Consider the following 27317-nt stretch of genomic DNA (forward strand, 5'->3'; position numbering starts at 1 on the left):
TTAAGTTTTAAAGATTTTTTATTCAGAGATGGAAGAGATGAAAATGTTGATGAGTTCATCAGAACGATGACCCATTCACAGATGTACATGCATAACAAAGATTGTTTTGGTTTCTCTAACTCCCTTCTTTTTCCTGATTGTGAGTGTAACTATTAATATTACAAATGTTTAATACTGTCAACTCTAGCTCAATTAGACCGAGCCATTGATATTTCATAAAAAATACCAATATACACGTAGTCTATGATTTGTCCATCTTAAATTAAGTGAACTGATTTGCATATGACTTGATATTCCTTGTACTTTCATATGCATCTGTTTACCAACATCGTCGGGAACCCACGAGTTACCACTCAATCGTACAAACAACACAGCGGTGATTCGTAGGTTTCTGATGATGGAATGCCAAAGAAAAATCAATATCGCTCTTTGATTAAGATTATGTTGAGAAAAATGTCTATTAGTTACTGTTTCTAATGGTGATATAGAACCATCTTGAGACAACAAAAATAATACTTTTAAGACTATGTTTCACTTGGTAATACACTAACTCATTCACCCCTGAAAATTCATAATGGACTGCTCCAGTCTTTGAATAGGAAGAGTCCAAATGTGTCTTCAGGGGTGAATGAGTTAACAGAAACCCATGTTAAATGGAAAATCTTAGATTAGTGAACCAAGACAGATGAAAAAAGGAAGGTACCTGACCTTAATAATTGAACAAAGCAGCATGGATAGGCATTGTTCCAGGTTCAATTTGATTAAAACTCGCTACATTTGAATGTGTAACAATAACCACTACGTTTTATAGAGGAAATAACGCATGGTGACAATTAGTCTCGCATGTACAGGTAAGATTATGATTCTCGGGTCAAATGGATCTGACAAACTTCCATAAATCAGATTTATCATCATATGTAATTGTTTTAAATATTTGTACTGTTTTATGTGTCATTTTGTACAATACTATACAACTAAGATATAGTCTCCCATATGTCGTGGGACTCTTACAATAAATAATCACTCATTTTCAACATACATACATACTTCATCCAAATATACGAACATTAACAACACTCAGGTTCTTTAAAGATGCTCCACCGCTGACAAATGGTATTTTTTCACTATCAAAAACAGAAGCAGACGATTTAGTATTTTTCTTCAGTTACAAAAGTTACTTACTTTACGTTATTACCACCATTGGAAAGTTTGAGCTTCTAATTTTACTTCAAGTTAAAAATATGAAAAATAATTAATTGCATCCCGAAAAAATTCCGTGGCACTATATCATATATAGAAGGAAGTACTGATTGCGCATGCACTAAAGACAAAATGCATTATTTTATATTATTTTTTGTGTTAATTAGGCATATATATACACGATTAAACACCCATTATTGTTAAAATGATGAATATCATTTATGCTCTCTCGGCGGTGGAGCATCTTTAACCATTAGTAGCTTACTATCTTATCTCAGAACTTAACAGTTATTTTTCTTTTACGATTTACTAAATCATAAGACACATTTACAGATGAAATACAATTTATAGTATAACAATGCATCTTTTTAGAAAGACAACAAACAGAACTTTAAACATCTTGGGTATTTTTCATATTTTTACATAAACATTAAATTATGACACTTATGTAATAAAAATTGATGTCTGTACATCATCCTGCACTGTCAGAGAGATAAATCGTAAACAGAAATTCTTGTCAGCAGAAAGTATGTTAGCAAATATTGGATCTTGTAGGATGGGGGGGGGGGGGAGATAACTTGGTAGTTTGGAGGGAATTTTTTTTTGTATTGGGGAAGAAAGAGGAGGGGGGGCTTGAGAGGATTATTTGCTTGCAGCAGGAATTTTACATGGGAGATGATAGTGCTAGTTGGGAAGGTCAATTTTAGTGGATGGACCCTTGTATGAAGTTTTTTTTCATGAGCACCTGTGGAAAAGTTTTCTTAATGTGTAATGCTAGTGTACCGTCTATTCAATCCTCTACGTATTACATCTCATTCTCATAATAACACATACAATAATACATCACCACAATTTTCCAGTAAAAACACACATTAAACAAAGTTCTAATACTAACAATTCTAGAAGTCCATCTATAAAATATAACCATGGTAGAAAAAGGAGTGATAGCTAGGCTATCAGGAACATTAACAACTGTGTGACCTTAAAACAATAAGACAGAAACATATCTACTGAAGTACAATATGTTACTCTCAAAGTGAATCAGTTCATAGAGAAAGTACTGTACAATTTAATAAACATTACGTTAAGCCCGAGGCAGTAAATCATGATTTGAAGTATAAACAAAATTCACGCCCCTTATTGATAAAAATTATTTACATTCATAGAAACATTAATTGATCTGTTCCTCCATCCCTACCTGAAGGCTGTGTATTTTTTTGTACTTTTATTTTGTACACACACACAATTGTACATAGCCTTATTAGATATCTACAATACACACAAATTAAATTAAATAGTTTCTCTATTTTGCCTTGGACAAATTCATACTGTTGGCACATGTTGTCACTTTTTCAAATGTACATATTTTTGTATACATGTGTATACATAAGCTAAAGTATATATGCCAGGTTTTCTCAAAGCTAGTCATGAAGCATCATTAATAGGGGTCGGGAATAGGAAATTGTACTTTTAGTACAAATATACAAATGTTTTGTTTACTTGTAGGTCTTAAAGATACTATACTCTATGTATAGTTAATTACAAGTATTCTGTATCCAATTTGCACTGACTGAATTATTTTATGGTTGCAGCGATTTAGACATGGTGTAATTACTAACAAAGAGTTTCTATTAGCTATATGATGATGTATATGAGAAGGATAAGTCACACTGGGGCCATTTTCGATTACTAGTATAGGGTTTGACTGGTTGGACCTAGTTGTTCGTTTATTTATTAAAGACGGATCTGGTGATTTTAATTGTTTTCAGACAAGCCTTGACAAAGCCATCACACGCCTTTTATCAAAAACTGCATGTCCGTCAGGTTTTATACTTGCAAAAATGACTTTAACCGATGATTGAACCAGTTGTTTCGAATAAACGAAAAAGGCCTGGGTTTTGGGAAAGTACGACATAGGTGCTTTAATGTTTGTGCACTGACTGTGAGGTTGGGCGACGACTGATTTTCCTTTGATATCAGCTGGTGCAGCCTTTGATGTAGCTTGCAGGTTCGAGGGTTACCGTCTTACTTTCTGAAGCGTGCTGTCATTTCATGAGCTGTCATATTTTTTAACGAAAATTTAAGACATTTCTTCAAAATTTTCCATCCTTAAAGCACGTACTAAACAATGTAAAATTTAATTAACTTTACATTGGTGATTCGTTTGACTGGATAAGACAAGTATTTGTTGAGAAAAATTGTTTTTATTCCTGGTTCATAGGCGTCTCGTGTGGTGTTTAATAGTGTAAAGAGACAGTGACGAATCCTTCCCATTTAAAAATCCTTGTTCTAATCATGCGAACTAAAAATGTGATTGTAATGGTTATTTAAGTTGATGTGCTGGAGAAGATCCTAGATAATTTGTTACTTCAAAACAGATCCTTTAAAAAATGATTTTGGAAGATAGATAAAATGTTGATAGTAAGTAAATGTAGTTATCTGACTCACAAATAAAAAACAAATTCCATTGAGGGGAACTGGCTCAGCATGTATTACAGGTATATTTAGTTTAACATTCTTTTAACAGCCAGTGTTATTTAAGTTTTAATTTGTGGAGGAAAGCCGGAGTGCCCAGAGATAAACCACTGACCTATGATCTGCGCCTGGAAACCAAGGTAACCATGAGGTGGAAGACCATGGAAGAATACCAGGTAACCACACTGCCAATGTAACCACCATAAAAGCAGTTTTACAATCTGGTGCATGTATAACAATTGTGACTTCATAATCAAAGGATTCAGATATTGTGTTAGTTGCTGTGTGTAAGTGAAATTCCACTACTTGGGTATGGAGTGATGATAATAAATGGCTGCAAATAATGAATAATAATCACTGCAGGTATAAAGAAAATAAAAGCTTTTTTAGAAATCTTAATGAAAGTTTAAATGGAATATTACTCATGCGTAATACAATATATTAATTATTAATTCATGATCAGAAAGGTTATAACCAAATGCATGGACACTAAAATTTGACATCTACATAAACAAAAGCAGAGAAGTGTGCAATATTTTGTAATATTGCAGTTGATTACTTTACATTTTGGTGAATCAAATGTATGTTGACAATATCAGACACTAAAGATGAATGATAAATTCTGAAAAATAAACATAACTGAATCATGCTACTGGGTCTGAGTACTAGTTATGTGAAACAATCCGTGTATAAAGAATACTAGGAAATGAATCAGAGCTACAATAAGCAATATTTAAAGAAAATGTGGCATGTGGCATATTCCTTATTGACAGATATGTGGCACCATACTCGTCTTCTGTTAAAAGATGGACAGAGCAACAATCTTCTTGTAGTATAGGTGGAGCCACAATATTCTTCTTGAAGGATAGGTGGAACTACAATATTCTTCTTGAAGTATAGGTGGAGCCACAATATTCATTTTGAAAGATAGGTGGAGCCACAATATTCTTCATGAAGTATAGGTGGAGCCACAATATTCATTTTGACAGATATATGGAGCCACAATATTCATTTTGAAAACAATATTCATTTTGAAAGATATGTGGAGCCACAATATTCATTTTGAAAGATAGGTAGAGCCACAATATTCTTCTTGAAGTATAGGTGGAGCCACAATATTTATTTTGAAAGATAGGTGGAGCCACAATCTTCTTCTTGAAGGAAAGGTGGAGACACAATATTCATTTTGAAGGATAGGTGCGATGATGCCATAATGCAATCAGCGAAATACAGGGTGCCATAATTGTTTTACTGGAGACCATTAAGTGATGGCAAAATCTTCTTGTTAAAAGAAAAGTAGCACTACAATCACTCCCTTTGGATACCGCACAAGAGATACAATATGCACCTTAGTATGGGAGAGAAATGATATTGTGTCCCTGGGGTGATACGATACTTCGTACCTGTGTTCCATTTTGTCCAGATGACTATCAGGTACATGGGGTACCAGGATTTCCCTTTGTGAGAAGAGCTTGGGATAGCTATCCAACACTCCTTATGAAGGTAGAGCACATATCGGTAAGTACGACAGCTAATAAAACACAACTCCAGCAGTTCTGTACCTCAGTGTCAGCACTGAAATATCGTCCTAAACATTCCCGCGTTGAAACTGTGGACTAAAAGCACATATGGCCACCTTCATTTGCCAGTAAACCATCTCCAACAAGCCCAGGACTGTTGGTTAACATACATAGCATGCTATTCAAACATCACAGATTTATTTAACCACAAGTTTATATTAAGGGGCTGTTGGTCAAGTCATGGCTTTGGCATAGAAAGAGTGAGATTTTGATGTAGCTACACCAATCTTTATGCCATGTAGATAAACATGTTTATATTGTCCTCGTCGCGGCGCATGTATTTGTGCTCTATTAACCATTCGATCTGCTCCTTGATGAGTTTTTTCGAGGGTAGGAACATGTTACGGAGTATCTCCACCAGTTCTGTTTGTAAGGCAGCATTTGTAATGTGCTTCCTCATCTTCATTATCTTCACAATGGCCTCCTATGGATGAAATAAATAAAAATATGTTTAAACTATTCATTTCTCATAATATGTGATAGTTCTGGAAAATACTATACAAAATACACATGTTCATTAATAACCCAACAGCTAACAACCCAAGTTATAAGTTATAAATGTTTTTATCAATAAAAAAGAATTTCAAGAAATGTAATAAATGTTTTATCAATAAAAAAGAATTTCAAGAAATGTAATAATGTACTTAAAAATACTTTAAATATAACTTTGTTATGGAAGACACTGATATATGTGTTGTCCCTATAACTATAGTATATTTGACCCCCTCCCTAGGGGAAAATCCGAGACCCCAGGGCCATAAAATTCACAAATTTTGGAAAAGGCCTTTAGACCTTCCAATCTATAAAGAGTATTTGATTATACAATATCTGCAAGTCGAAAAGATGATATTTGAAATTTTAGTCATTTTGACTCTTTTTAGCTCTGGCCCCTGGGGGTCAGCTAGGACCTATATGGATATGATGTATGTGATAAACTGCTATCTCAGACTAATAATTCTAACCAAGTTTGACTCCTTTCCTATGAAAATTGAGCAAATAATGCTCTTACATGTTTTTCCTATATAAACTATAGCAAATTTGAACCTCTCCCCTGGGGAAAAACTGAGACCTCAGGGCCATGAAATTCACAATTTTTGTAGAGGGCCTTGGGACCTTTCAGTCTATAAAGAGTATTTGATTCTTTAACATGTGCGTATGGAGAAGAGGATTTTTGAAATTTTATTCAATTTTACCCCTTTCGGCCCCTCCCACAGCCCGCTGGGGGTGGGGGCCATACAATTCACACTTTTGCTTGGCCTTATGCCTAAGAAGGTTTGTGCAAAATTTCATTGAATTTGCTTCAGCAGTTTTGGAGGAGAAGTCGAAAATGTAAATGGTTTACGAACACACGACGTTGGACAAAAGGCAATTAGGTTAGATCAGTTGAAACTTCATCTAAGGTGACCTAAAAATGTGACTTATTCATGTACCATGTAATACCCCAAAGTTTGTGTGGTACTGGTATCTCCAGCGGAGAAGGAACTAACTCTTTGTAATCTTCCCACTGAAATGACCTTAGCACAGGACACAATCATTTAGCTTGATTCCATCACCAATAGAAACAATGGTTCCACACAAACCTTATCAGCTATCAAGTGGTACATGAATTAGTCCCATTGTGGTTTTTTTGGAACATATTTCTTTAAAGTGTCTGACTGATATTGAGCCTTGATAGTTATATCTATTCCTTCAATTACAGTGCCCGTCCACAGTTGAACACACTTTACTAATTATAATTTAGGTTACAGGTCAAAATATAGATCAGTGACCTTTTCCAGAATGAGTTACACTGCCCCATCTTTGGGAACTTGTGAAAGATTTAGTTGACCCTTATTACAAATAAAATGTATGCCTTTTACTGTTTTCGATTACACAATTTTATTTTCAATATCTCACCTGCACATTTAGTTTTCTTATCAATATAACATTTCTTATCAATATAACAAACTTATTAATATCCGTGACTGATTTCTCACCTGTACACGGAGGATTCGGAGCTGCATAATTCCCTCATTGTCTTCCTCTTTTGTTTTCTCTGTTGACAGTTGAAGTCGACCAATCAGGTTGATCTTGCCACGCTTTTGCACTTTCCCATTTTTACTGTGAACAGAGCAAATAAAGCCACTTTAAAATCCAGCTTTAATTGAATACTAGTAGATATATAGAAAAACAATTTCTTACTTCCATTCATGGCAAAATATGAGAACTTCAAATTGGTGTAATATAGTTCAACTTACATTAAAATGTGTTTCAACAGGAGGTCATTAAAAAGGAATATTAACCTTTGTACTTATTAATCTGCTAAAATAACTAATACACTGTATCTAACTTCTTAAAACTCTGGAAAATATTGGCTTATTCATTATACATTTGTATTTATGTTATTCGTACATAAGTGAGAAGTCTTGGTTGATCCAAAACTGTGTGCTGTCGTCAAAGTCTTTGGCAGATTTGGCTTCAGGGCAACACATCAACAGCTGTCTCTTGATCTTAGGGAAGGCAGCAAGTGACTGAAACAGAGCACCACAGTAAGCTTCATTAGATATCACACGCTGTATGAATGGGCAACTCAAATCAGGGCAACACAGTATATGTAACAAGCTGTTTGATTGGACAACTCAAATCAGAACATCTCAATAAACTCAAATCCTTCGAATTATCCAATATACATGAAAACATATTTTTCAAAACTCAAATATTCTGTACACGTACTGAATTATGGAATTCAAAACAAACTCAACATACCTAAAACATACAGAGTTTCAACCTCCGATAATCTATGCCAATATTAATAGTTAAAACTTAAATGCAGTGTTCATTCAGTTTTTCCAATAGTCCCAAATTACTGGTATATGAACATATGTAACATAAGATTTCTATCATCTAGTAGCAGTAGAACTTTTGCTACACTCACCCATAGTGTTCTCCTGAGCTCTGTATCTGGTAATTCTGTGGCAAGTCGCAAACTTTCATAGGTTACTTTATCTCTAGGTCTCTGGTTCCATACAAATAACACAGCCATTTGGAAAGTAGTAACCTCTATATCAAACCGTCCTATATCATTGGCAAATGTTATCTGTAACAAAGACACTGAACTGGTCACTAAATCATAAACAACACATACAATTGTCAAATCTTATACAAAGAGAACTAAGGCCATGGTTGGTTTTTTCACTCATGGGACCTAAACCTACCAGCACATGGACTCCAAACAAGAGGCCTATGGGCCTTAATGGTCACCTGAATTCGGATACAAAATGAATCAAAAACATGTAAACACTATATATAGGTCCATCAGGCCCAAAAGTCAGTCAGAGATTTTATACATTTGACGTTTTAATCTACGAAGAGTATTTGATTCAATCAAATCTGTGAATTCAGAAGATCTTTTTATAGCCGTGCTACCCCAACTGAGAACGACTTGTGTATAAACCCCTACCGCTGACTTGTATCATTGTATTGAATGAGTGTGCTGTAGCCGTGTTATTTATAAACTAGAGTACTGTTGCCAAATCCACAAGTAAATTGGTACTGGATGCTACGCTCCGGCCTCTCATCCAGCTTAACGAAACTGAATGGCTAGTTAGCTTAACTGGTCCATATATCAACAACAATGCGTCTGTATCTACATAAAAACAAAACAAATCTTCTTCAAATTGCATCAACATTCACTTGACTAGTATGTCTTTACTTGAGATATTTTAACAAATCTTTATATTTCTAGTAAAATTGCATATGAAATAATGCTCATTACGTAGGGAACCGCCATGTGTCCCGGCTGCAGGCCGTGTGCAAAAAGTCAAAACACATATGGGATTTATAAGCCGAGTTCGAAACTGTCCTGTATTTAGGATTTTCAATAAGTGGTTTGTAATATTATTACAGCAAAACTAACAAGCTACAAGGTTAGTGGCATTTTTAACCATTCTGTTATATATAATTAGCCATCAGCTTGGATCCGGTTACCTACAAAATGTAGTGAGTTCACTCACAATATGATTATTGCAAGCCAACGTATCTGCTATCAGATTGCTCTTTAAAGTTTGTTAATGATCTCAAACACACTAATAACTTGTTGGCAATTTTAAGTAACTAGATTATCATATTTTCAAATAGTTCTGATAGCTATTCATGCGTAAAATCTCTAGACATTGACATGTGTATGGAGTACGGCAGACTGCCAATGTTATTGACATGTTCTGCAAGATATTTCACTGTTTCAGTTACGGTGACCAATAAAAGAAAACAAACACAGTGCAATTATATTATGTTATTTCTTCTAAATACAATAAATTTATGGTTCCCTGGACATTGTTTTCCCCAAAATTTTTGAATGTGCAAAATATTCTGATAGTAGATTTTTTTCAGCATTTTCAGCCCTAAGAAAAAAATACATGTGAAAAGTACACTGGTGTGTAAGTTACACAAGTTTTTGTGGTATTTGTAGCAATTACGATTGTGTTTGGTACAGCTGATGTAGCCAGAGCGCCCGCGATTTACCTGTGGATTGGCGGCAGAACTCGAGTCTATAAATAACTAGCTGCACTCATTCAATACACTGATACAAGTCAGCAGCAGAGTGGTAGGGGTTTATATACATGCGCCATTCTCATTGGGGTAGCCGGCTGTAAACTTTAGTCATTTTGACCCTGTTTTGTCCTGCCCCTCTTGTCCTTGAGGGGTCAGCGAGGACCGATAGGGATATGTTAAAAAGCTATATCTCGGGCTAATAATTCTTACCATGTTTGACTCATTTTTTATGAAAATTGAGCAAATAATACTCATAAATGTGTTTTTCCAATATAAACTATAGTAGATTAGATCTCCTCCCCAGGGGAAAATTCCAGGGTCATGAAACTTCATCTCAGGTGACCTAATAAGAAGACACAACTATGACCTAACTCAAAAACACAGAGCATAAGTTCTGGTAACAATTCCACAATGGCCAAGATATTGGGATGTAAAAGTAGATAGCAAGTCTTACATTTCATTGATTGACAACAAGTTTAAAATGTCGTTAGATGATTAACTTACAATGCCGTTAGACATGAGATGGTGCCACTGGAGTTTGCGACCACTGTGTTTTAGCCTGTAGAACTCTTCCACCTGAGGTATGTAGTCCTCCAGCTCCATGGGCAGTGACACAGTCACACGGTCACTCGTACGCGCCCATGCCCCAGCATTCAGGATTTTGATGTTTATAGAGTCTGGATAAGGTAAGGAAAAAAAATATAGCAAATGATGATTTTATATGCATAAGAAAGAATATACAATTAGAAAAATATACAAAGTGGAATCTCAATGCAATTTTGATAGTTAATTTTTTTGTAAAATGCACTAATAAGGTATAAAGGTGAACCTGAGTAGAATTACCCGATGTAATGTGTACGTACCAGCGATACCCTCATTGTTGTTTCTGTGGGCGTCCTTGAACTCTTGATTAAGGTCGTCACTGACCTTGATGTCTTGAAACATCCTTGCTAATTTGTTCACATAATCAGCTGGCATGCCTACTTCCTATAGTATATATGATAAGATCCATAATTAGATTATCTATCTATGGGAATAAACAGATATAAAGTGGGGAGTAAAATGACATTTTAAAAGACTGAAGCATGTGTTTTTCATTTAATACAAATGACAACATTATACCAAGCAAATAAATGTTCTTGATGCGAACACAAAAAAATCACATCCTGTGATCCGACTATTGACAATGTAATGAAGTGAAGGGAGATAACTAGGTGTGATACAACACAATATATTACTGTCAGAACTATGTTTTTCACATGCACCTTACTTTGTTTCAACTCCCATAAATACAATGTATCTAGCGATATCGATATATGTTACACAGAGAATTTGATTTGTTTATTTTTACGTCCTATTAACAGGACGTGCCAGGTTTGTTGGTGGAGGAAAGCCGGAGTACCCGGAGAAAAACCACTGGCCAGCGGTCAGTACCTGGCAACTGCCCCACATGGGATTCGAACCCGCTTCCCAGAGGTGGAGGGCTTGTGGTAATATGTCGGGACATCTTAACCACTCGGCCACCGCGAGGCTGTTACACAGAGAATGCACAGACTTTGACATTAACACATGTATATACACACACCCCTCCATCTCCCCTTCCATCTCCTACCATAACTCCTGATCCCCACCCCACCCCCATTTTCTATATGGACAACTTACCCTTAGCCACTCCACCATGTTCTCTTCCTTCTCATTATCAGCGGATGTGTCCAGGATAAGTCTTCTCGTCAGGTGTGCCTTGTGGTACCTCATAAACACGTCCTTGTTCTGTACATACTTCAGGACAAGTAACTGTAAGGAGACAGGTTTTAGTGTGTAAATAGAAACAATAAAGAAATTATACTCAAGGGTCACAAATTGAGGAATTACAAAACCTGGGGCTTGCCAAGCGATTAAAACTAACTTATTTGATCCTTTGAAGCATATTTTTCTCTCTTACATGAGCATTAGTTTCCCATGTACAGTAACTTGAGCTGAGCTCCTTTTCTCACAGGTTTATTTTTCAATCTTTTTCAAAAGATGCACTTTATAAATACACTGTATTTTAAAAGATAAAATATTGAAATTGACTGACAAAACCATGCTAACACTGACTCTTTGGTTTTGTAACATATAACATACCACATCTTTGAGCTTCTTTTCTACTTCTTCGGAGGTGAGTTTTTTGCTGAGAGGAGTTTTTCTAAGTAACATATCACAGTAGTTTGCTAGGAGTTCGGGACACTTAGACTCAGGCTGAGTCTTGGCGCCAATACTGTAAAGAAATCATTTTATAAATGGTTACAACTGGAAACAAGTTTATGTTAAAGTGCATATGTAACAGTTGTATTTAGTACCGTTGCCTTCTAAATTTGCGCGAGGAGTAATTTCCCTTAAGCTCAGTCGGTAAAGTGTTGGACCAGTAAGTCTGAGGTTGCAGGTTTGAGCTTCGCTGGTGGCACTTCTCTTGCCCTATTACATTCACTGTTCTATTCAAATATAGTCTTTCTGGAGTATTAAGGAAGCATATGATGTGGATATGAGGTCAATGATAGATTCATCTTTGATACTCCAAGCGTTATATTATAGGCATCTGAGAGATCGACCAGAGAAGTACTGGTCATGTGATTAATGCTGTATGGAAGTGATCAAGCTCAGTGCGAATTGTTACTTACCCTTTATTTTTCATTGGGATTTCTAGACGGAATACAGATGTGTCGTTCACAACATTTTTGTATGCCTGTAAGAAAAAAAGTTATGAGAATGAATCAAATATGAGAAAAAAAATGATGAAAATTTCATCATGAAATTTCCAAATGTTTACAGTATAAGTGGGGTTATCTATTTGCCATGATGCTGCATACAAGATTCTTGCAAATGACATTTTATCTTGTATGGTTTAAAAATGACAGATATTCTGTCTTTGTATATAACCTATTTATCTACTCCTGATAGTGGGTAGCGATTGCTCCATCATAAGCATCTGTGTGAAAATCTTACCATTTTCTTTGAAAAACTGACATTATACTCACAAACACATAATGTTACAATCCATTCCCAATGACATAAGCAGATAACTCTTGAAAACATTAAAACAGAGCAATATAACCCATATTTAACATTTCTTGACAACATACCTTATCTCTGGAGGTAAGGAATCTGGGGTCATCACTGAACGCCTCCCTCACTAGGGCACTGAATCTGTTGAACAATTCTAGGAGCTGTTCTACGTACTTCTCAGAGTCCTGAAATAATATAAGCAGTTCTGGTTACTACCGTCACCAGAAAATATATCACAATTTTTAACATTAAGTCATTCACCCTTGAAATTCCATAATAAACAGGTCCATTGTTAGAATTAGAAGAGTTCATTTGTGTCTCCAGGGGTAAGTGAGTTAAACCTTCTCTTATGTTTAACAATTTGTTCTGATAATATCATTATCAGGGCCAAATATGTTAACTACACTATTCCACTATAACACAATGTATTTTTTTTATATCTACAAACATGCTAGCTACATACAGTAGTGATTGTCTCTGCTGCTGCCATCATGTCTGCAAGGCCTTGGCTGACAATGTAAGCCTCGAGGGCATGCAACATGGGCGTGATTCCATCAGGTACACGATCCATCAAGCTGAACATCAGGCGCAGTTCTGTATGAACAGAATAATATATCTCTGACTTTAGTGTAGAACAAGATATGTGTGTTATAACCATGGACAATAATGATTTACTAGAGATGTACGCCAGCATCAAAGTAATAAAAATAGTCAAGTTCATGTTCACAGATATCAACCTTAGTCCTAACATGTGAGTACTACAGAAATTAAAATATTGTAGCATTGAAGAAATCAAAATATTCAAATACAACATATGCTAAAGTAACTCTAAAGTATTGTGTAAATATTCACATATTCCAGTGTGTTTTGTGAGTCTATCACAGAATAAAATGCACTTATTACATTGACACTTACTTTCAGTTTCATTATTCTTTATCATAGCAGCACATTCTTTAAGAATTGTTTCCTTGAAGGCCGTGACAAGTACATTCACACAACATTCTGTCAACTGTAAACAAAAACACTTGACATTAGCAATGTGTTCACATCATTTACATTGTATACAGTACTGTCTATAAAAACAGAAATATGAAATCAGAAACAAAGGAGACCTTGGAAGTCTTCAGAGAAGCTATACCTATCACATGTCACAAGGATTTATTCCCTATTAATTTCTTGTTTTTTTTTCTAAAATACAAAACTTTTGACGGAAATTGTTTTAATTTTACAATGAAAAATAATTCTTATAGTCAAAAGGTATCACTACATATCAATTCTTACTCTAATGAAAATAGAAACATAACAAACATAATGGAAAATAAAACTTAGAAATTTGGTGATGGCTGACATCTATTATCAACATTTCAAATACATGAACTTATAACAAATCACTTTTCCTCTCAGTATTCAAACTAGATTTGTATCCCCAGTATTAACATGTGGTCTCTTCAAAGACCTCAGAAGTAAAATTCAGTGCAATTGTCATACTTGTTGTGAAAACAGTACATGTATCTGGTTACATGATATTAGTAAGTTTTACATGTGCTTACCGTCGACACTGAGCTACATCCCCATCCCGTCTCTAGGTACCGACGGGCTCTTGTCTCCTCCTCTTTCAGCTTGGCGTCAGCATACCTCATGTAGTTCTGTACACCATTAGCCTCCAGATATTGTGGAGCCTTTAATTTGTAGAACTTCTCTGTAGCGTCCAGGTAGGCTTTCTCAAAATTCTCGCGGTAAATCTTTAATTTATCTTCTACATCTGAACTAAGGTTTACTGGAAAGACACCAAAATATGTACCATGATATTGTGAGTTCAAACATGCAATATCAACCCACAAAAATGTCCCAGAGTTAATTTTACATAAAAACTGGCTTTCTACACCCATTACATATTAATTTAACAAGAAATCTATCAGAATGTTATAAACATCAACACTTCCAATTTGAAAAATAACTGGGAATGTATGTAAGACAAAGATGCCCCATCTTCCATTTTATTTTATCAAAGTAGGATGGATTAAAACAGTAATCAATGCTACAGGATGGGACCATCCTCAATACTCCAGGGGTTCTCCAAACTCTGACGTCCCACTTCAAAGCCACACAGTCAACCACAGGATCTACATTAGGTGGTGGCTCTCTTAATGAAAGAAATACATTTGAATAGCTTACCATATGACTCTCGTACACCTATAACAAGCTGCGAATCGAAAGCTTCTCCATTCCTCTCAGCATGAAGTAACTTCATTGCACTGTCCTGCAGCCTCTGTTTTATATTGGAGAAAATACTCTGGTTCCAGCTGTCTAGCATCAACTAGAAAACAAACAAAGTGACAGTGTAGCTTTTATAGTCACCATGAGGCAACACAGAGAAATGTAGAAACCGTTTCTTATTCAAGGTTTATAACACTGTGACAGTACAGAACATAAAAATATTTTAAACAAGGTTTTTAATTCTACAAAACAGCATGGAGATATGTAGAAACGTTTTTTAAGGTTTACTACCTTTCTAACTAGACTCTCTTCTCCTTGTGTCTTTTTCTGCATACTTCCATGTGGCTTGCCAGCCAGCGATGTGACTAGCTGCATAAAAGGCTTAGGTAGGTAATCACATTGTGTGAAGAACTTTCCCCACTCAGCTATGTAGGCCTTCAGCAGGGCAGAATCCTCGTGGTGCTGTAGTACTCTCTGTAACAAACAAAACTTTACATAGGTAACTTGCACCAAAACCTGAACCTGGTCATTTTGGCCGATTAGGCCTCTCAAAATTCTCAAAATCTCTCAAGTTATGGCATTAATTCCTATAGGAGATTTCAGAAAAGATGGCGATGACGTCACACAAAGGTACATCCGGGCGCTCAAAGGTACAACTCTGTATATCTGTACACATTAACATGGTGGGAACACAGCCGCTTCGATTTTTGTTTACATTTTATTGTAATAAATAGTACGACCATCCGAGAATTGTTACTTTATCTTAATTTCAAAAGGTGTAAATAAAAATATGTAACAATAATATACAGATATAAATATATGGTATTCATATATTTTACGATGTTCATACTCCATTTTCGGCCGCCACGAGGAAAAACACGATCGCCATTATGTGTAAACATTGACAGAATATTGCAAATATCAGCTTGAAATTACAAATTAAATTCCAAGTTCCGCAAATATAGTACTGAAATTTTAATAAGCGATCACTGTTTTCTTAGTCTTACTTTGTAAAACACCTTAAGATGTGTGATTGTCACCAAATTAAAGTTTGCTTTCGTAGATCACCCCAAGCGCACGGCAGCCATTACGTACAGTACTGCCGAGATCTCGAATTTCGCCCTTTTTAGAGTCACAAAATTACGTATTTTAGATAATTTGTTCGTCAGAAATTTTGGATTTTAGCTCATGACATACAAATGAGTCAGTTTATAGTTACTTTTTATCGTATTTTTAAAAAAAACTTTTAGTATTTTAGGATTTTCGAAGCCGTGCGCAATGTGTCCTGGTCGGCATTTACAGTATTACGATCTGTATTCATAAATCTAAATGTAGTCTATCTAACATGCATTCAAATTATTTTAAAGTAATATCACTTCAATTTGAGACTTCACTAGCAGTCCATGGAATAAAAGCCGACTGACATTAAAAAATAAACTCTACAGCATTAAAACTGAACGATTTCACCATTTTAATTTTCGAGATCTCGGCAGCCATACGTTTACGTAAACATGTACATTGCGAAGATCTGCATATAAGTGTAGCACAGTGGTTTATAACATTCCTTTAAAGGAAGATATACACGGAAAAGAACGAAATATATATCTTTTACAAGTACTTATTGAGATATGTGTTGGTAATTACGTATTTATATTATTAAATTCCCAACTATGGGCTGTGTCCTGAGGTGATCTACCAGCGAAGGCTCCATGCACGAGCGGCCGTGGTCTGGCAATGTGGTTCACATTTCGTTATATTTAATAGTATTGTGAACAAGTTTTTCATGTATAACAGAAACGTTACACAATAAAATCAATGATCTATTCATAACTTTTCACAACAAGGATTTCTACCTGTGAAGAAAAAACGGGTACTGTGACGGCCCGACACCGCTTGGCAAGCTGGCTTCAACACTCTATCTACACAAATTAATATATTCAGCAATAAACAATTGTAAATACAAAAATATAAATGTCTGTAACCTCTGAAACAATAAGAAACAATTTTAAAATCGGAATTTGCAAGTATGAAAGTGTATACTTTTGTCAAAGTATCGATTGTGTAGCAGCGATATACGTATCTGTTATTGTTTTTATTAGTCGCCATACTGTGTTTGTACCTTTGAGGACCCGGATGTAAACTTTCTGTGACGTCACGCCATCTTTTCTGAAATCTCCTATATCTTACATTTACAGTACTGGTATTGAATAGCATTTATCAATAAAGCTTCATAAAAGTACCACAGGCACAGTATATTTCTTAAAGCATTTGAAACCTTATAAAGTCCTAGAAGCATATCAACCTATTTTGTCTACAAAGGAGAATATAATATGTATATTGGTATAGGTTAGTGCAGTGTGTAAGAGTTGTGATATTTTTACAAATGAGTTACAAAAGTACAGGAGATTTTTGGTTTTGGAATATGACAGACAGGCAGTTGGCTCTGAAATCTGATGCGATACTTACAGACTGGGCATGTCTAATGAAGTCCAGTATGTCCTCTTGTAGAGCACCATACATCTTGTTTGGGCCTTTGTCGTCCCACAAACATACAGAGTGCACAGCACTGAAAACGTAGTTAAAATAAATTACCTTATTCATATACAACCAATAGTTTTCAATGAAGGACAATTTAAATAAATTTCTGTGAAAAATAAAATGAGATTTATTATTGCTTTTGGTTATTTATTGTACTTGTTTTATTTTTCAAAGATTTTTTATCAAAACATTAAATTTACATGTATAACATACAAGTATTGACTTACACAAACTAACATTCTCAGCACTGTACAATATATACTTTGTTTTATATGGGAAAGTACATTTTCTAACTTATCTATAGGGAGGGGGTGGGGAGAGTATCTATAAAGCCAATATAATCAAGTACTTATACATATATATTTTTATCATAACAAGCAAATTCCTATGTTGGTTACAAATGAATTTGATACTTTATCTGAAACCATACTCATTATTGTTTCATTACTTTTGAAAATTTCCTATCTGATAACAAAATTGTGAATAACTGGTACAATTAAAGATGCTCCACTACCGACAACAGAAACGACACCCATCATTTGAACAATAACTGGTGTAGAATTGTGTTTATATATGTCTAACTAACACAAAATTACATATAAAATAATGTGTTTTACCTTTTGGAACATGAAGATCAGTACTTCATTCCATATAGGGGATAGTGCCATGGAGTTTTTTTGGGATGCAATTAATCATTTTTAATATTTTTTATCTTGAATTGAAATAAGAACCTCAAACTTTTCAATGGTTGTAATGGTGAAAAGTAAGTAACTTTTGTAACTGGAGAAAATTACAAATTCATCTGCTTCTATTTTTAATAGATATTCAGAAAAAAAAAACCATTTATCAGCGATGGAGCATCTTTAAATATATTTCTCTTCATTACAAACTCACCAGAAAAGGTCCTGCCATTCTATTTTGGTAACAGGCTCCTGGCGAAGCAACTTCAGGGCTGTGGGACGCATTAATGGCCATCTTTCTTCAAACTGGGACTGTCCTTGTTGCTGTAAAAAGGAAGCATGGTGGAACTTGGTCATTATACTGGTAGAGTATACTAAGACACTTTTGTGGAACTAGTGATTGTATCAGAAAATCATGATGATGATGATGATACAGGTATCAGAATCTAACATATCGTCTAAACCTGGTGTCGATTATAGTATAATATATATGTACAGTACCTTGTTTGCCTTTACACCATCCCCATATCCTTTTAAGCATAGAAAATCAAGAAGACCCTGCTTTTATAATTTAACTCCATTCTATTTACATAATCATGAAGAGGAGGCCAGGCCATTTATGGCGCACCCACCGAAAACCCTACTTGTTATCAATTCATATAATTGTTGCTTTTGAAAGATCAGATCAATGTTTCGCCTTTGAACAATAATAACCCTTTCAGAATAAGATTACCAGGTAACGTTATGTCCTCTGATTTCAGGAAAAACTATACTGAACCTGCATATGCACACATTTGTACATGTACACTATCATGTGTGCACAAGCTAATAAGAACATTATTCTTGAGATGACAGTGCTGTCAATTAAATGCCTTTCTATCATTTAATTTAAAGCTATTCCATTATCTGCCAAAATGTATATAAATTTCCTTTTTACTACTTGTTTTTTTTCTTTGTTTACTTATGCAGCTGTCATTCTATTGTCTATTTTTTATGGGTGTAATCTTTCAAAACCCCAACTTTCTGATTAATAAGTCAGTAAAAACATAATAACCTTTTATCCTTTTCAGGATTATGAGTCAGACCAGACTATAACCCGTGTAAATCATAGTGTACCATCCTTTTAGACCAGTGACAAAACCTTAAGTTTCTCTCTGATCACAGAGGATTGTCAACGCCAATCCATTTATTGTTTACATGCAGTATTAATGATATCGAGATAGATAATAAACAGGAGAACGTCCTTGACATAGATGTAAGTAATTAGATAATATATAAAGGGTGATTAAAACGAGAATACGGCATATTATCAACGATATGTGCAATAATTCCTCACCTTCAACATTGCCATCTTTTATATTCCATCGGTACCTCTCTTGATTTACTCAACAAAAGTAAGCACCGATGACTGACTTATCGAACGGTCTTTTTGGCGAGATTTGAACGAGATTCATTTCTAAACATGGCGACCACGGAAAGCATGCCCGAACAAACGAAGCACGCTGGCATTCCTTTGGCAGAATTTGTGGTAAGAACAGCAGAAACTCTTTATTTATCTGCGTATCAAAGACGAAATGTTTTCTAATAGAATGTGTGAATCTTTGTAACATTACCCTAAAAGGAAATATCACATAGTGTTTACTTTAGTATCGATGACGGATTTCCATAATAAATAATCATGCCTGTCATCCTTAATTTCTGACACTGCATATCAAACATATTGGTAAGTGGGAACAAATATCCGATTTTAAAGAATGAGTAAATTATAATAACATTTTCACAAGATGAGAGCATTGCAACCACTTATCTCATAAATCCCTCAAGAGTTAAGACAAATCATGGCACATGATAAGTTAAATTTTGGGGTAGGGGTGGGGGGCTGTTGGGGTTTTGGGGTTTGGGGTCAAAGTTGATCTGATGCCTCTTCTTAGATACCGTTAGATACCGTTAGTTATGTAACTACAGCATCATGTTCTTTTAAAATGTTGTCCGGTTGTGCCATATAAAATCTGGGATAAAACTTCAAACTTACAGGTAAAATGAAGTCCAAAGATGTTCTTGTCAATAATCATAGTCAAGGACGTATATGAGATGGATAAGTCACACTGGGTTTTGGTTAAGTTCAGCACAGGAGCTTTGTGTTTGTGAACTGCCCGTGACGTTGGGCGACAACCGATTTTCCTTTGATATCCGCCAGCACAGCCTTTGATGTATCCTGCAGATGTGAGAGTTATCGCCTTACGTGCTGTCATTTCATGAGCTATCTTATTTTTTTAATGAAAATATAAGACATTTCTTTGAAATCTCACGTCCTTAAAGCAAACTAAACGTTGTGAAATTTAATCAACTTAACATTGGTGTTTCATTTGACTCAATAACTTTAAGACAAGTATTTGTTGGGAAAAAGGGATTTTATTCCTGGTTCATAGGCGTCTCGTGTGGTGTTTAATAATGAAAGCGACAGTGACGAATCCTTCCCACCTATAAATCCTTGTCATAGTAGTATACAGGGAATATTATATTATTTAGGGCTGTAAGGTTTAGTTGATCAGTCACAGGTAATTGATTACTTTACTAATTGATTATTAAATCACTTTAAAGATGCTCCACCACCAACAAATGTTATTTTGCATTTGAATTGCCTGCAGCTGTATCAAAAACAGGAGCCATTTACAGAAGAAGTGTACTTTAAACAGTTACCACCATTGAAAAGTTTGAGGTTCTTGTTTTAATTCAAGATGCTAAAAAATAATTAATTGCATCCCGAAAAATTTCCATTACACTATATGCCCTATATGGAATTAAGTGCTTTTTTGCGCATACACCAAAAGTAAAATATATTTTTTATATGCATTTTTAGCCCACCATCATCAGACGGTGGGCTATTCAAATCGCCCTGCGTCCGTAGTCCGTCGTCAGTCGTCCGTCCGTAAACAATGCTTGTTATCACTATTTCTTAAAAACTGCTGCAGGAATTTTGTTCAAACTTCACATGGAGGGTCCCCTTGGTCCGTATTTGTGCCATACAGATTTTGAGGCTGATCGGAAAAACAAGATGGCCGCCAGACAGCCATCTTTGATTTTAGCAGTTGAAGTTTGTTATCGATATTTCTTGAGAACTACTGAAGGGATTTTGTTCAAACTTCACATGGAGGTTACCCTTGGTCCCTAGTTGTGCCATACAGATTTTGAGGCTGATCGGAAAAACAAGATGGCCGCCAGGCAGCCATCTTTGATTTTGGCAGTTGAAGTTTGTTATCGATATTTCTTGAGAACTACTGAAGGGATTTTGTTCAAACTTCACATGGAGGTTACCCTTGGTCCCTAGTTGTGCCATACAGATTTTGAGGCTGATCGGAAAAACCAGATGGCCGCCAGGCAGCCATCTTTGATTTTGGCAGTTGAAGTTTGTTATCGATATTTCTTGAGAACTACTGAAGGGATTTTGTTCAAACTTCACATGGAGGTTACCCTTGGTCCCTAGTTGTGCCATACAGATTTTGAGGCTGATCGGAAAAACAAGATGGCCGCCAGGCAGCCATCTTTGGTTTTGGTAGTTAAAGTTTGTTATCGATATTTCTTGAGAACTACAGTAGGGATTTTGTTCAAAATTCACATGGAGGTTACCCTTGGTCCCTATTTGTGCCATACAGATTTTGAGGGTGATCGGAAAAACAAGATGGCGGCCAGGCAGCCATCTTTGATTTTGGCAGTTGAAGTTTGTCATTGATATTTCTTGAGAACTACTGAAGGAATTTTATTCAAACTTCACATGGAGGTTACCCTTGGTCCCTATTTGTGCCATACAGATTTTGAGGCTGATAGGAAAAACAAGATGGCCGCCAGGCGGCCATCTTGGATTTTGATAGTTAAGGTTTGATATCCCCATTTCTCATAAAGTGCTGAAGGGATCTTTCTCAAATTTAATATGTAGGTTCCCCTAGGGCCCTTGTTGTGCATATTGCATTTTTGGACAAAACGATGAACAAGATGGCCGCCAGGCCGCCATCTTGGATTTTGATGGTTAAAGTTTGTTATGGCTATTTCTCAGATTGTAATGAAGGGATCTGTCTCAAATTTGATATGTAGGTTCCCCTAGGGCCCTAGTTGTGTATATTGCATTTTGGGACCGATCGGTCAACAAGATGCCTGCCAGGCAGCCATCTTGGATTTTGTTATTCAAAGTTTGTTATCGCTATTTCTCAGAAAGTACTGAAGGGATTTGTCTCAAAATTCATATGTAGGTTCCCCTAGGGCCCTAGTTGTGCATATTGTGATTTGGGACCGATTGGTCAACAAAATTGCTGCCAGGCAGCCATCTTGGATTTTTATATTCAAAGTTTGTTATCGCTATTTCTCAGAAAGTATTGAATGGATCTTTCTCAAATGTAGGTTCCCCTAGGGCCCTAGTTGTGCATATTGTGATTTGGGACCGATTGATCAACAAGATGGCCGCCAAGGAGTCATCTTGGATTTTGATAGTTGAAGTTTGTTACCGCTATTTCTCAAAAGGTACTGAAGCGATCTGTCTCAAATTTTATATGTAGTATGTTTGAAAAAGTTTAAAAAATAGAGAAAAGATCCATCTTTCCTTTGTCAGATATAGATCATTCTTTGGTGGGCGCCAAGATCCCTCTGGGATCTCTTGTTGTGTTAGTTAGACACATATACCGATTATACATCAATTATTGTTCAAATGATGGGTATCATTTATGCTCTATTAGACGGTAGAGCATCTTTATTTATGCTCTATTAGGCGGTAGAGCATCTTTAATTGAAGCAAATTGAAGGTAATTATTGTCTCATTAGGAAATTGTGGAATTTTCCCATGTTGTCTCGTTAAGTATATATCCGCCTTTTTTTTTTTAATAGCACCTACCTTATATAGGTCTACCAATAAATAACAATAGATTGTTCAATGATGGGTGCCAAGATCTATGTGGGATCTCATAGATATATTTGAATATACTTGACAATATTTCATACCTTAGATCATGGCAATTTACAGTAAATGTTTTGAAAATATTTCTTGAGTATAAATATATGAAAATTAAATTTATCATTTAAATAGCAATTTGTATGCTACTTTTTGACCCACCATCTGAAGATGGTTTCTAGGCCTTTAAAATCGCCATTCAACTATGGTACATCTCTCTGCCCCTCTGTTAACAATTCTTGTCACCTCTATTTCTAAAGAAAGTATGGAAGGAATCCTCAAATTTATATATATAGATCCCTCTAGGACCCTACATTGTAGTTGTGCATATTGCATTTTGAGACCAATTTGTTAGTAAGATGGCAAAATTGAAATTGTATATAATTATAACTCTGCTATGGGTTTTTTTTCGTAATACAGGAGGATGTCGACAGCTTCATGCAGAGACCTAGTAACGAATCAGCAGAAGTAGTTCTAAAGAGGTTAGATGAGCAGCATAACAAATACAAGTTCATGGAATACAACCTCAACACAAAGAAGGCCAGGTAATATTTCAAGTGTTACTGACACACAACTTGTTTGTACCACCTTACATGATCGTATATTTGATTTAACGTATAGGTAATATTATGAACATACCATTAATTAATTAATAAAAGTACCTTATGCAGAGTCCACTCTGAAGTTAGAACGAATATACGTACCCGGCCTACTGTACCTTTCAGCCTGGTACGAATTGGTCCCTATGTGTCGTAGTGGAGCACTGCCTCCGAAAATCACTCGGGCACAATTTTCTATACTTTTTTGTAGGTTTCCAATTATTTTAAACATATACATGCATTTATATATCATTTTTGTCCAAAAGAAACATAACGACCATTCTTAATATCTACTTTACCACTCTTAAGACGTCAAATTCATATTTTGTAGACTTGCCGTATAATTTTCCTTCGAAAAGACCATCATATTTATATGTGAAAAAAAACCCAATGTCTCGCTGTGAATTTGATATTTCATACGGTTCAGTTTTATTGCCTAGTGGGTAAGTGATATCAAACAAGTAAGATAGAATGCATACAGACGTTTTAATAATGGTTTACACAAGCATTTCTTGCTCCATTAGCAGTAATAGGCACCAATTGTAGCTCTAAAAACGACACCATTATCGGTCTAAAAGTCTTTTGAGCTACAATGTTGCAGTTACTCTGAAGTATGCTATTTGCACCGATACAGATATTTTATTTGCGTGTCACCTTTTCTAATGTATCATTCATATGTAATCTAAAGTTAATAAGAAAAAAAAATGTTTTATTATTTTCAGGTTAAAGTCTCAGATTCCAGATATAAAAACCTCTTTAGACATAGTAAAACATCTACAATCAAGAAAGGTGAGTTATTTCCCCTTATTTTATAAGTATAATATTTTTTTCAAATCTTGAAACCTGCAAATAGCTGGCAACAAGCAGAAAGGGGAGCTAACTTGATTTAATAGCAGAGTAAATAGTTAACTACAGAGTAAATACTGTTAAACTTTTTTTTGGCTAAAATGTTTGTGACATTTCAGGATTCCACGGACCCAGTAGAGACAAGGTTTTTACTATCAGATCAGGTGTATGCTAAAGCGAAAATTCCACCCACAGAAAAAGTGTGTTTATGGTTAGGGGTAAGTACCTATTCTTCTAATAGTGTCTTCATTTCTTCATAGAGCAACAACAACCAATTACATGGTTAAGGTATTCTACCTTCTAAAGAAAAAAATGAAATAAATTATGAAACCAACAAAAAAATAAGAAAATGTTTGAAAATGTATTTCAGGATAGTAATGAAAATATATCAACCATTGCATGCAAAAGCTTATTATGTGCATCTTGTCATTTATTGATTTATTAGAGAGTTGGACTTGAGATGGGTATAAGCTTTGAAGATGGTTTGATTTCTCTTTGCCTTGAAATTTTTAAAGATATTGTTACATAGTAATTTAATGTTGTAACTGATAGTGTTGGACCGATTCTCAATTTTAATTGATGATCGATCAATTATGATTTTTTTAAAGACTTTCACTTATCAATTATAAAAATTAACTTTTGCTTATCTTATGCTGTTCTGAACCTTTAATATGTAATATATATACAGTCGAGACTGTCTTATGTGACTTTCCAAGGGACCATCACAAAAAAGTCACATAAGACAGGGAGTCACTTAAGGCAGTCCAAGTTCATCCGCAACATCACTGTACAAAAATCTGTCTTTAATTGTCTGTAAATTTATTCTTCATTATAAATATATCAATTACTTGATTTAAAAAAAACCTCAAAATTAATAATAGATTTTTTTTTAAATGATTTAAAAAAAATTTTTTAATTAAAAATCATTTAGATCTAGTTATAAGTTACAAGCAGGCATACATTGATGCTTGGTTTTAAACTTTGTTCAAGAAAAAAATTCTATCTGGAGGGGTTCAATTTTGGGTTAAAAATCTCATTTTTTTTGCAATTAAAAAAATTGTATTTCAGGCTTGAAAAAAAAAAATACAAAAATCACACTTGTCAGAAAACAACCATTGCAAAACAATTGCAGATGTTGTGTAAATTAAAAAACATTACTGTACAGTAGAGGTACCATTTTAAAACCTGGGCTTTATTTTGATGAATTTTACAAATCTACCGTAGTCTACACTGCTACCAAATGGCGGCCATTACAGAAGCCCAAGTCGTGTGCATGTTTTGTTTTTACTAGACTTTTTGGTGTTATGAGAAACTTTTGAAGAAAAATATAGGGTTTCTGACTATGGGATGGCAGTTATAATGACTGTTTACTCATATCAAAGAACGAAATTATGTTTGGTCGTAAATGCCATGTACAAAACAAGAAGAGAGTAACCCACGCCAAGCCATAGGATGATACGGTAGGCAAAATAAAACATGCCGATTTATTTAATGTGTTCCGTTATTAATTGTCAATGTTGGCCATTGTTTAGTATTGAGAGATATTTGAATGATATCTAGCCTTTTTAATTGTTTATAAGGCAAAAATTTTGTGGAAAAAAACGATCTTTCATGATCCGTCAAAACTGGTTACACAGTAATGTACTCTTATCGTAGTCAACAGTCGATGTTTAGTTCGATGTTCACACCTCTTTATCTATCATAATTATGGCCTCAGGCGAATGAAAAGTCGCTCAAGACAGACTTTTTATGATGTTTGGGTTGTAAAAACATGGTCGCTTGTCACGTAAGACAGGGAGTCGCTGAAAACAGACCCATTATATAGCAAAATACGTTGGGGGGTCTCAAGTAAGGTCACATAAGACAGGGAGTCGCTACATACAGGAGGTCGCTCAGACAGTCTCGACTGTATGTGCAAAACCACCTTTCAAAATGCTTCAGACATATTAGATACACAATAATTCAAATTTGAATTAAAGAAAAAAAAAATACTTCAATTCATACTGCTCTTTCATTTTTCTTACTTTTTTTCTGGGATATTAAAAGGTTTTATGAAAAAGATAATTAGTAGGTTGTCCAAAACTGATCATCAATTGTGCTTTTACAACGATTCCCAACACTAGTAACTGAAATTATGAATAAGTCTTATAGAGCTGCTATTGTGGCCAAGGATTAATTTCTTCTGTTACGTCATTTCCTGCTATTTGAAATGTTTAAAGTTTGATAAATTATATGCCAATCCATAAATGTTTGATTAATTTCTTTTTTTCAGGCTAATGTAATGTTGGAGTACACAATCGATGATGCTACAAGTTTGCTAGAAAAGAACTTAGAAGCAGCAACCAAAAACCTAACACAAGTTGACGATGATTTAAGTTATATTAGAGACCAAACGACAACGTTAGAAGTCAGTATCCTTTTACCAAAAGTTAACTATGTGTCTGTGTATTCAAGTTTGTGGTAGAATTATTTGACAAAATTGTCAATCTGGTTAGAAATTTAACCAAGATCTGCCTTCAGTGACCATAAATGTCTTCAGATACATAGAAGGTATGGAAGCTTTATAGAAGAGTAAACCAAGAGAGATTACAGATTCGCTGCTTGAATGTTAGTAAACTAATTTAAATTCATTTATCTACAATGATTGTAGCAACACAAAAAGTTTCAAGTCTTT

The 27317-nt window shown here is 35.0% G+C and overlaps 2 protein-coding genes across 2 annotated transcripts in view; one reads left to right on the top strand and one right to left on the bottom strand.

The window, feature by feature from the left end:
• On the bottom strand, positions 1–19691 carry LOC138323843 (cullin-5-like). Its single transcript, XM_069268735.1, has 18 exons — positions 19599–19691; positions 18477–18586; positions 17511–17610; positions 15336–15518; positions 15003–15144; positions 14378–14604; positions 13743–13836; positions 13291–13421; positions 12905–13012; positions 12443–12507; positions 11910–12042; positions 11448–11579; positions 10649–10772; positions 10290–10462; positions 8170–8331; positions 7647–7765; positions 7232–7355; positions 1–5679 (listed from the first exon to the last, which is right to left on the bottom strand). The coding sequence occupies exons 1-18, from the start codon at positions 19611–19613 to the stop codon at positions 5485–5487; spliced, it is 2337 nt and encodes a 778-aa protein (XP_069124836.1). The 5' UTR covers positions 19614–19691; the 3' UTR covers positions 1–5484.
• The window catches only part of LOC138323850 (prefoldin subunit 3-like), a 9808-nt gene continuing 2150 nt past the window's right edge, over positions 19660–27317 (top strand). The window contains exons 1-5 of the mRNA XM_069268747.1: positions 19660–19790; positions 23619–23743; positions 24520–24586; positions 24763–24861; positions 26916–27054. Coding sequence (XP_069124848.1) covers positions 19725–19790; positions 23619–23743; positions 24520–24586; positions 24763–24861; positions 26916–27054 — 496 coding nt within the window. The 5' untranslated portion in view covers positions 19660–19724. The remainder of the gene's footprint in view (positions 19791–23618; positions 23744–24519; positions 24587–24762; positions 24862–26915; positions 27055–27317) is intronic.

Source organism: Argopecten irradians, chromosome 1 (assembly GCF_041381155.1).
Source record: "Argopecten irradians isolate NY chromosome 1, Ai_NY, whole genome shotgun sequence".
Lineage (NCBI taxonomy): Eukaryota > Metazoa > Mollusca > Bivalvia > Pectinida > Pectinidae > Argopecten > Argopecten irradians.

What these genes read in the sequence shown, in the direction of transcription:
- LOC138323843 (XM_069268735.1), bottom strand. An exon ending in GATGTAGCTCAGTGTCGACG is followed by an intron (nt 13,837 to 14,377) that starts GTAAGCACATGT and finishes TTTTGTTTACAG; the next exon opens with TTGACAGAATGTTGTGTGAA. An exon ending in AAAAGAAGCTCAAAGATGTG is followed by an intron (nt 11,580 to 11,909) that starts GTATGTTATATG and finishes GTCTCCTTACAG; the next exon opens with TTACTTGTCCTGAAGTATGT.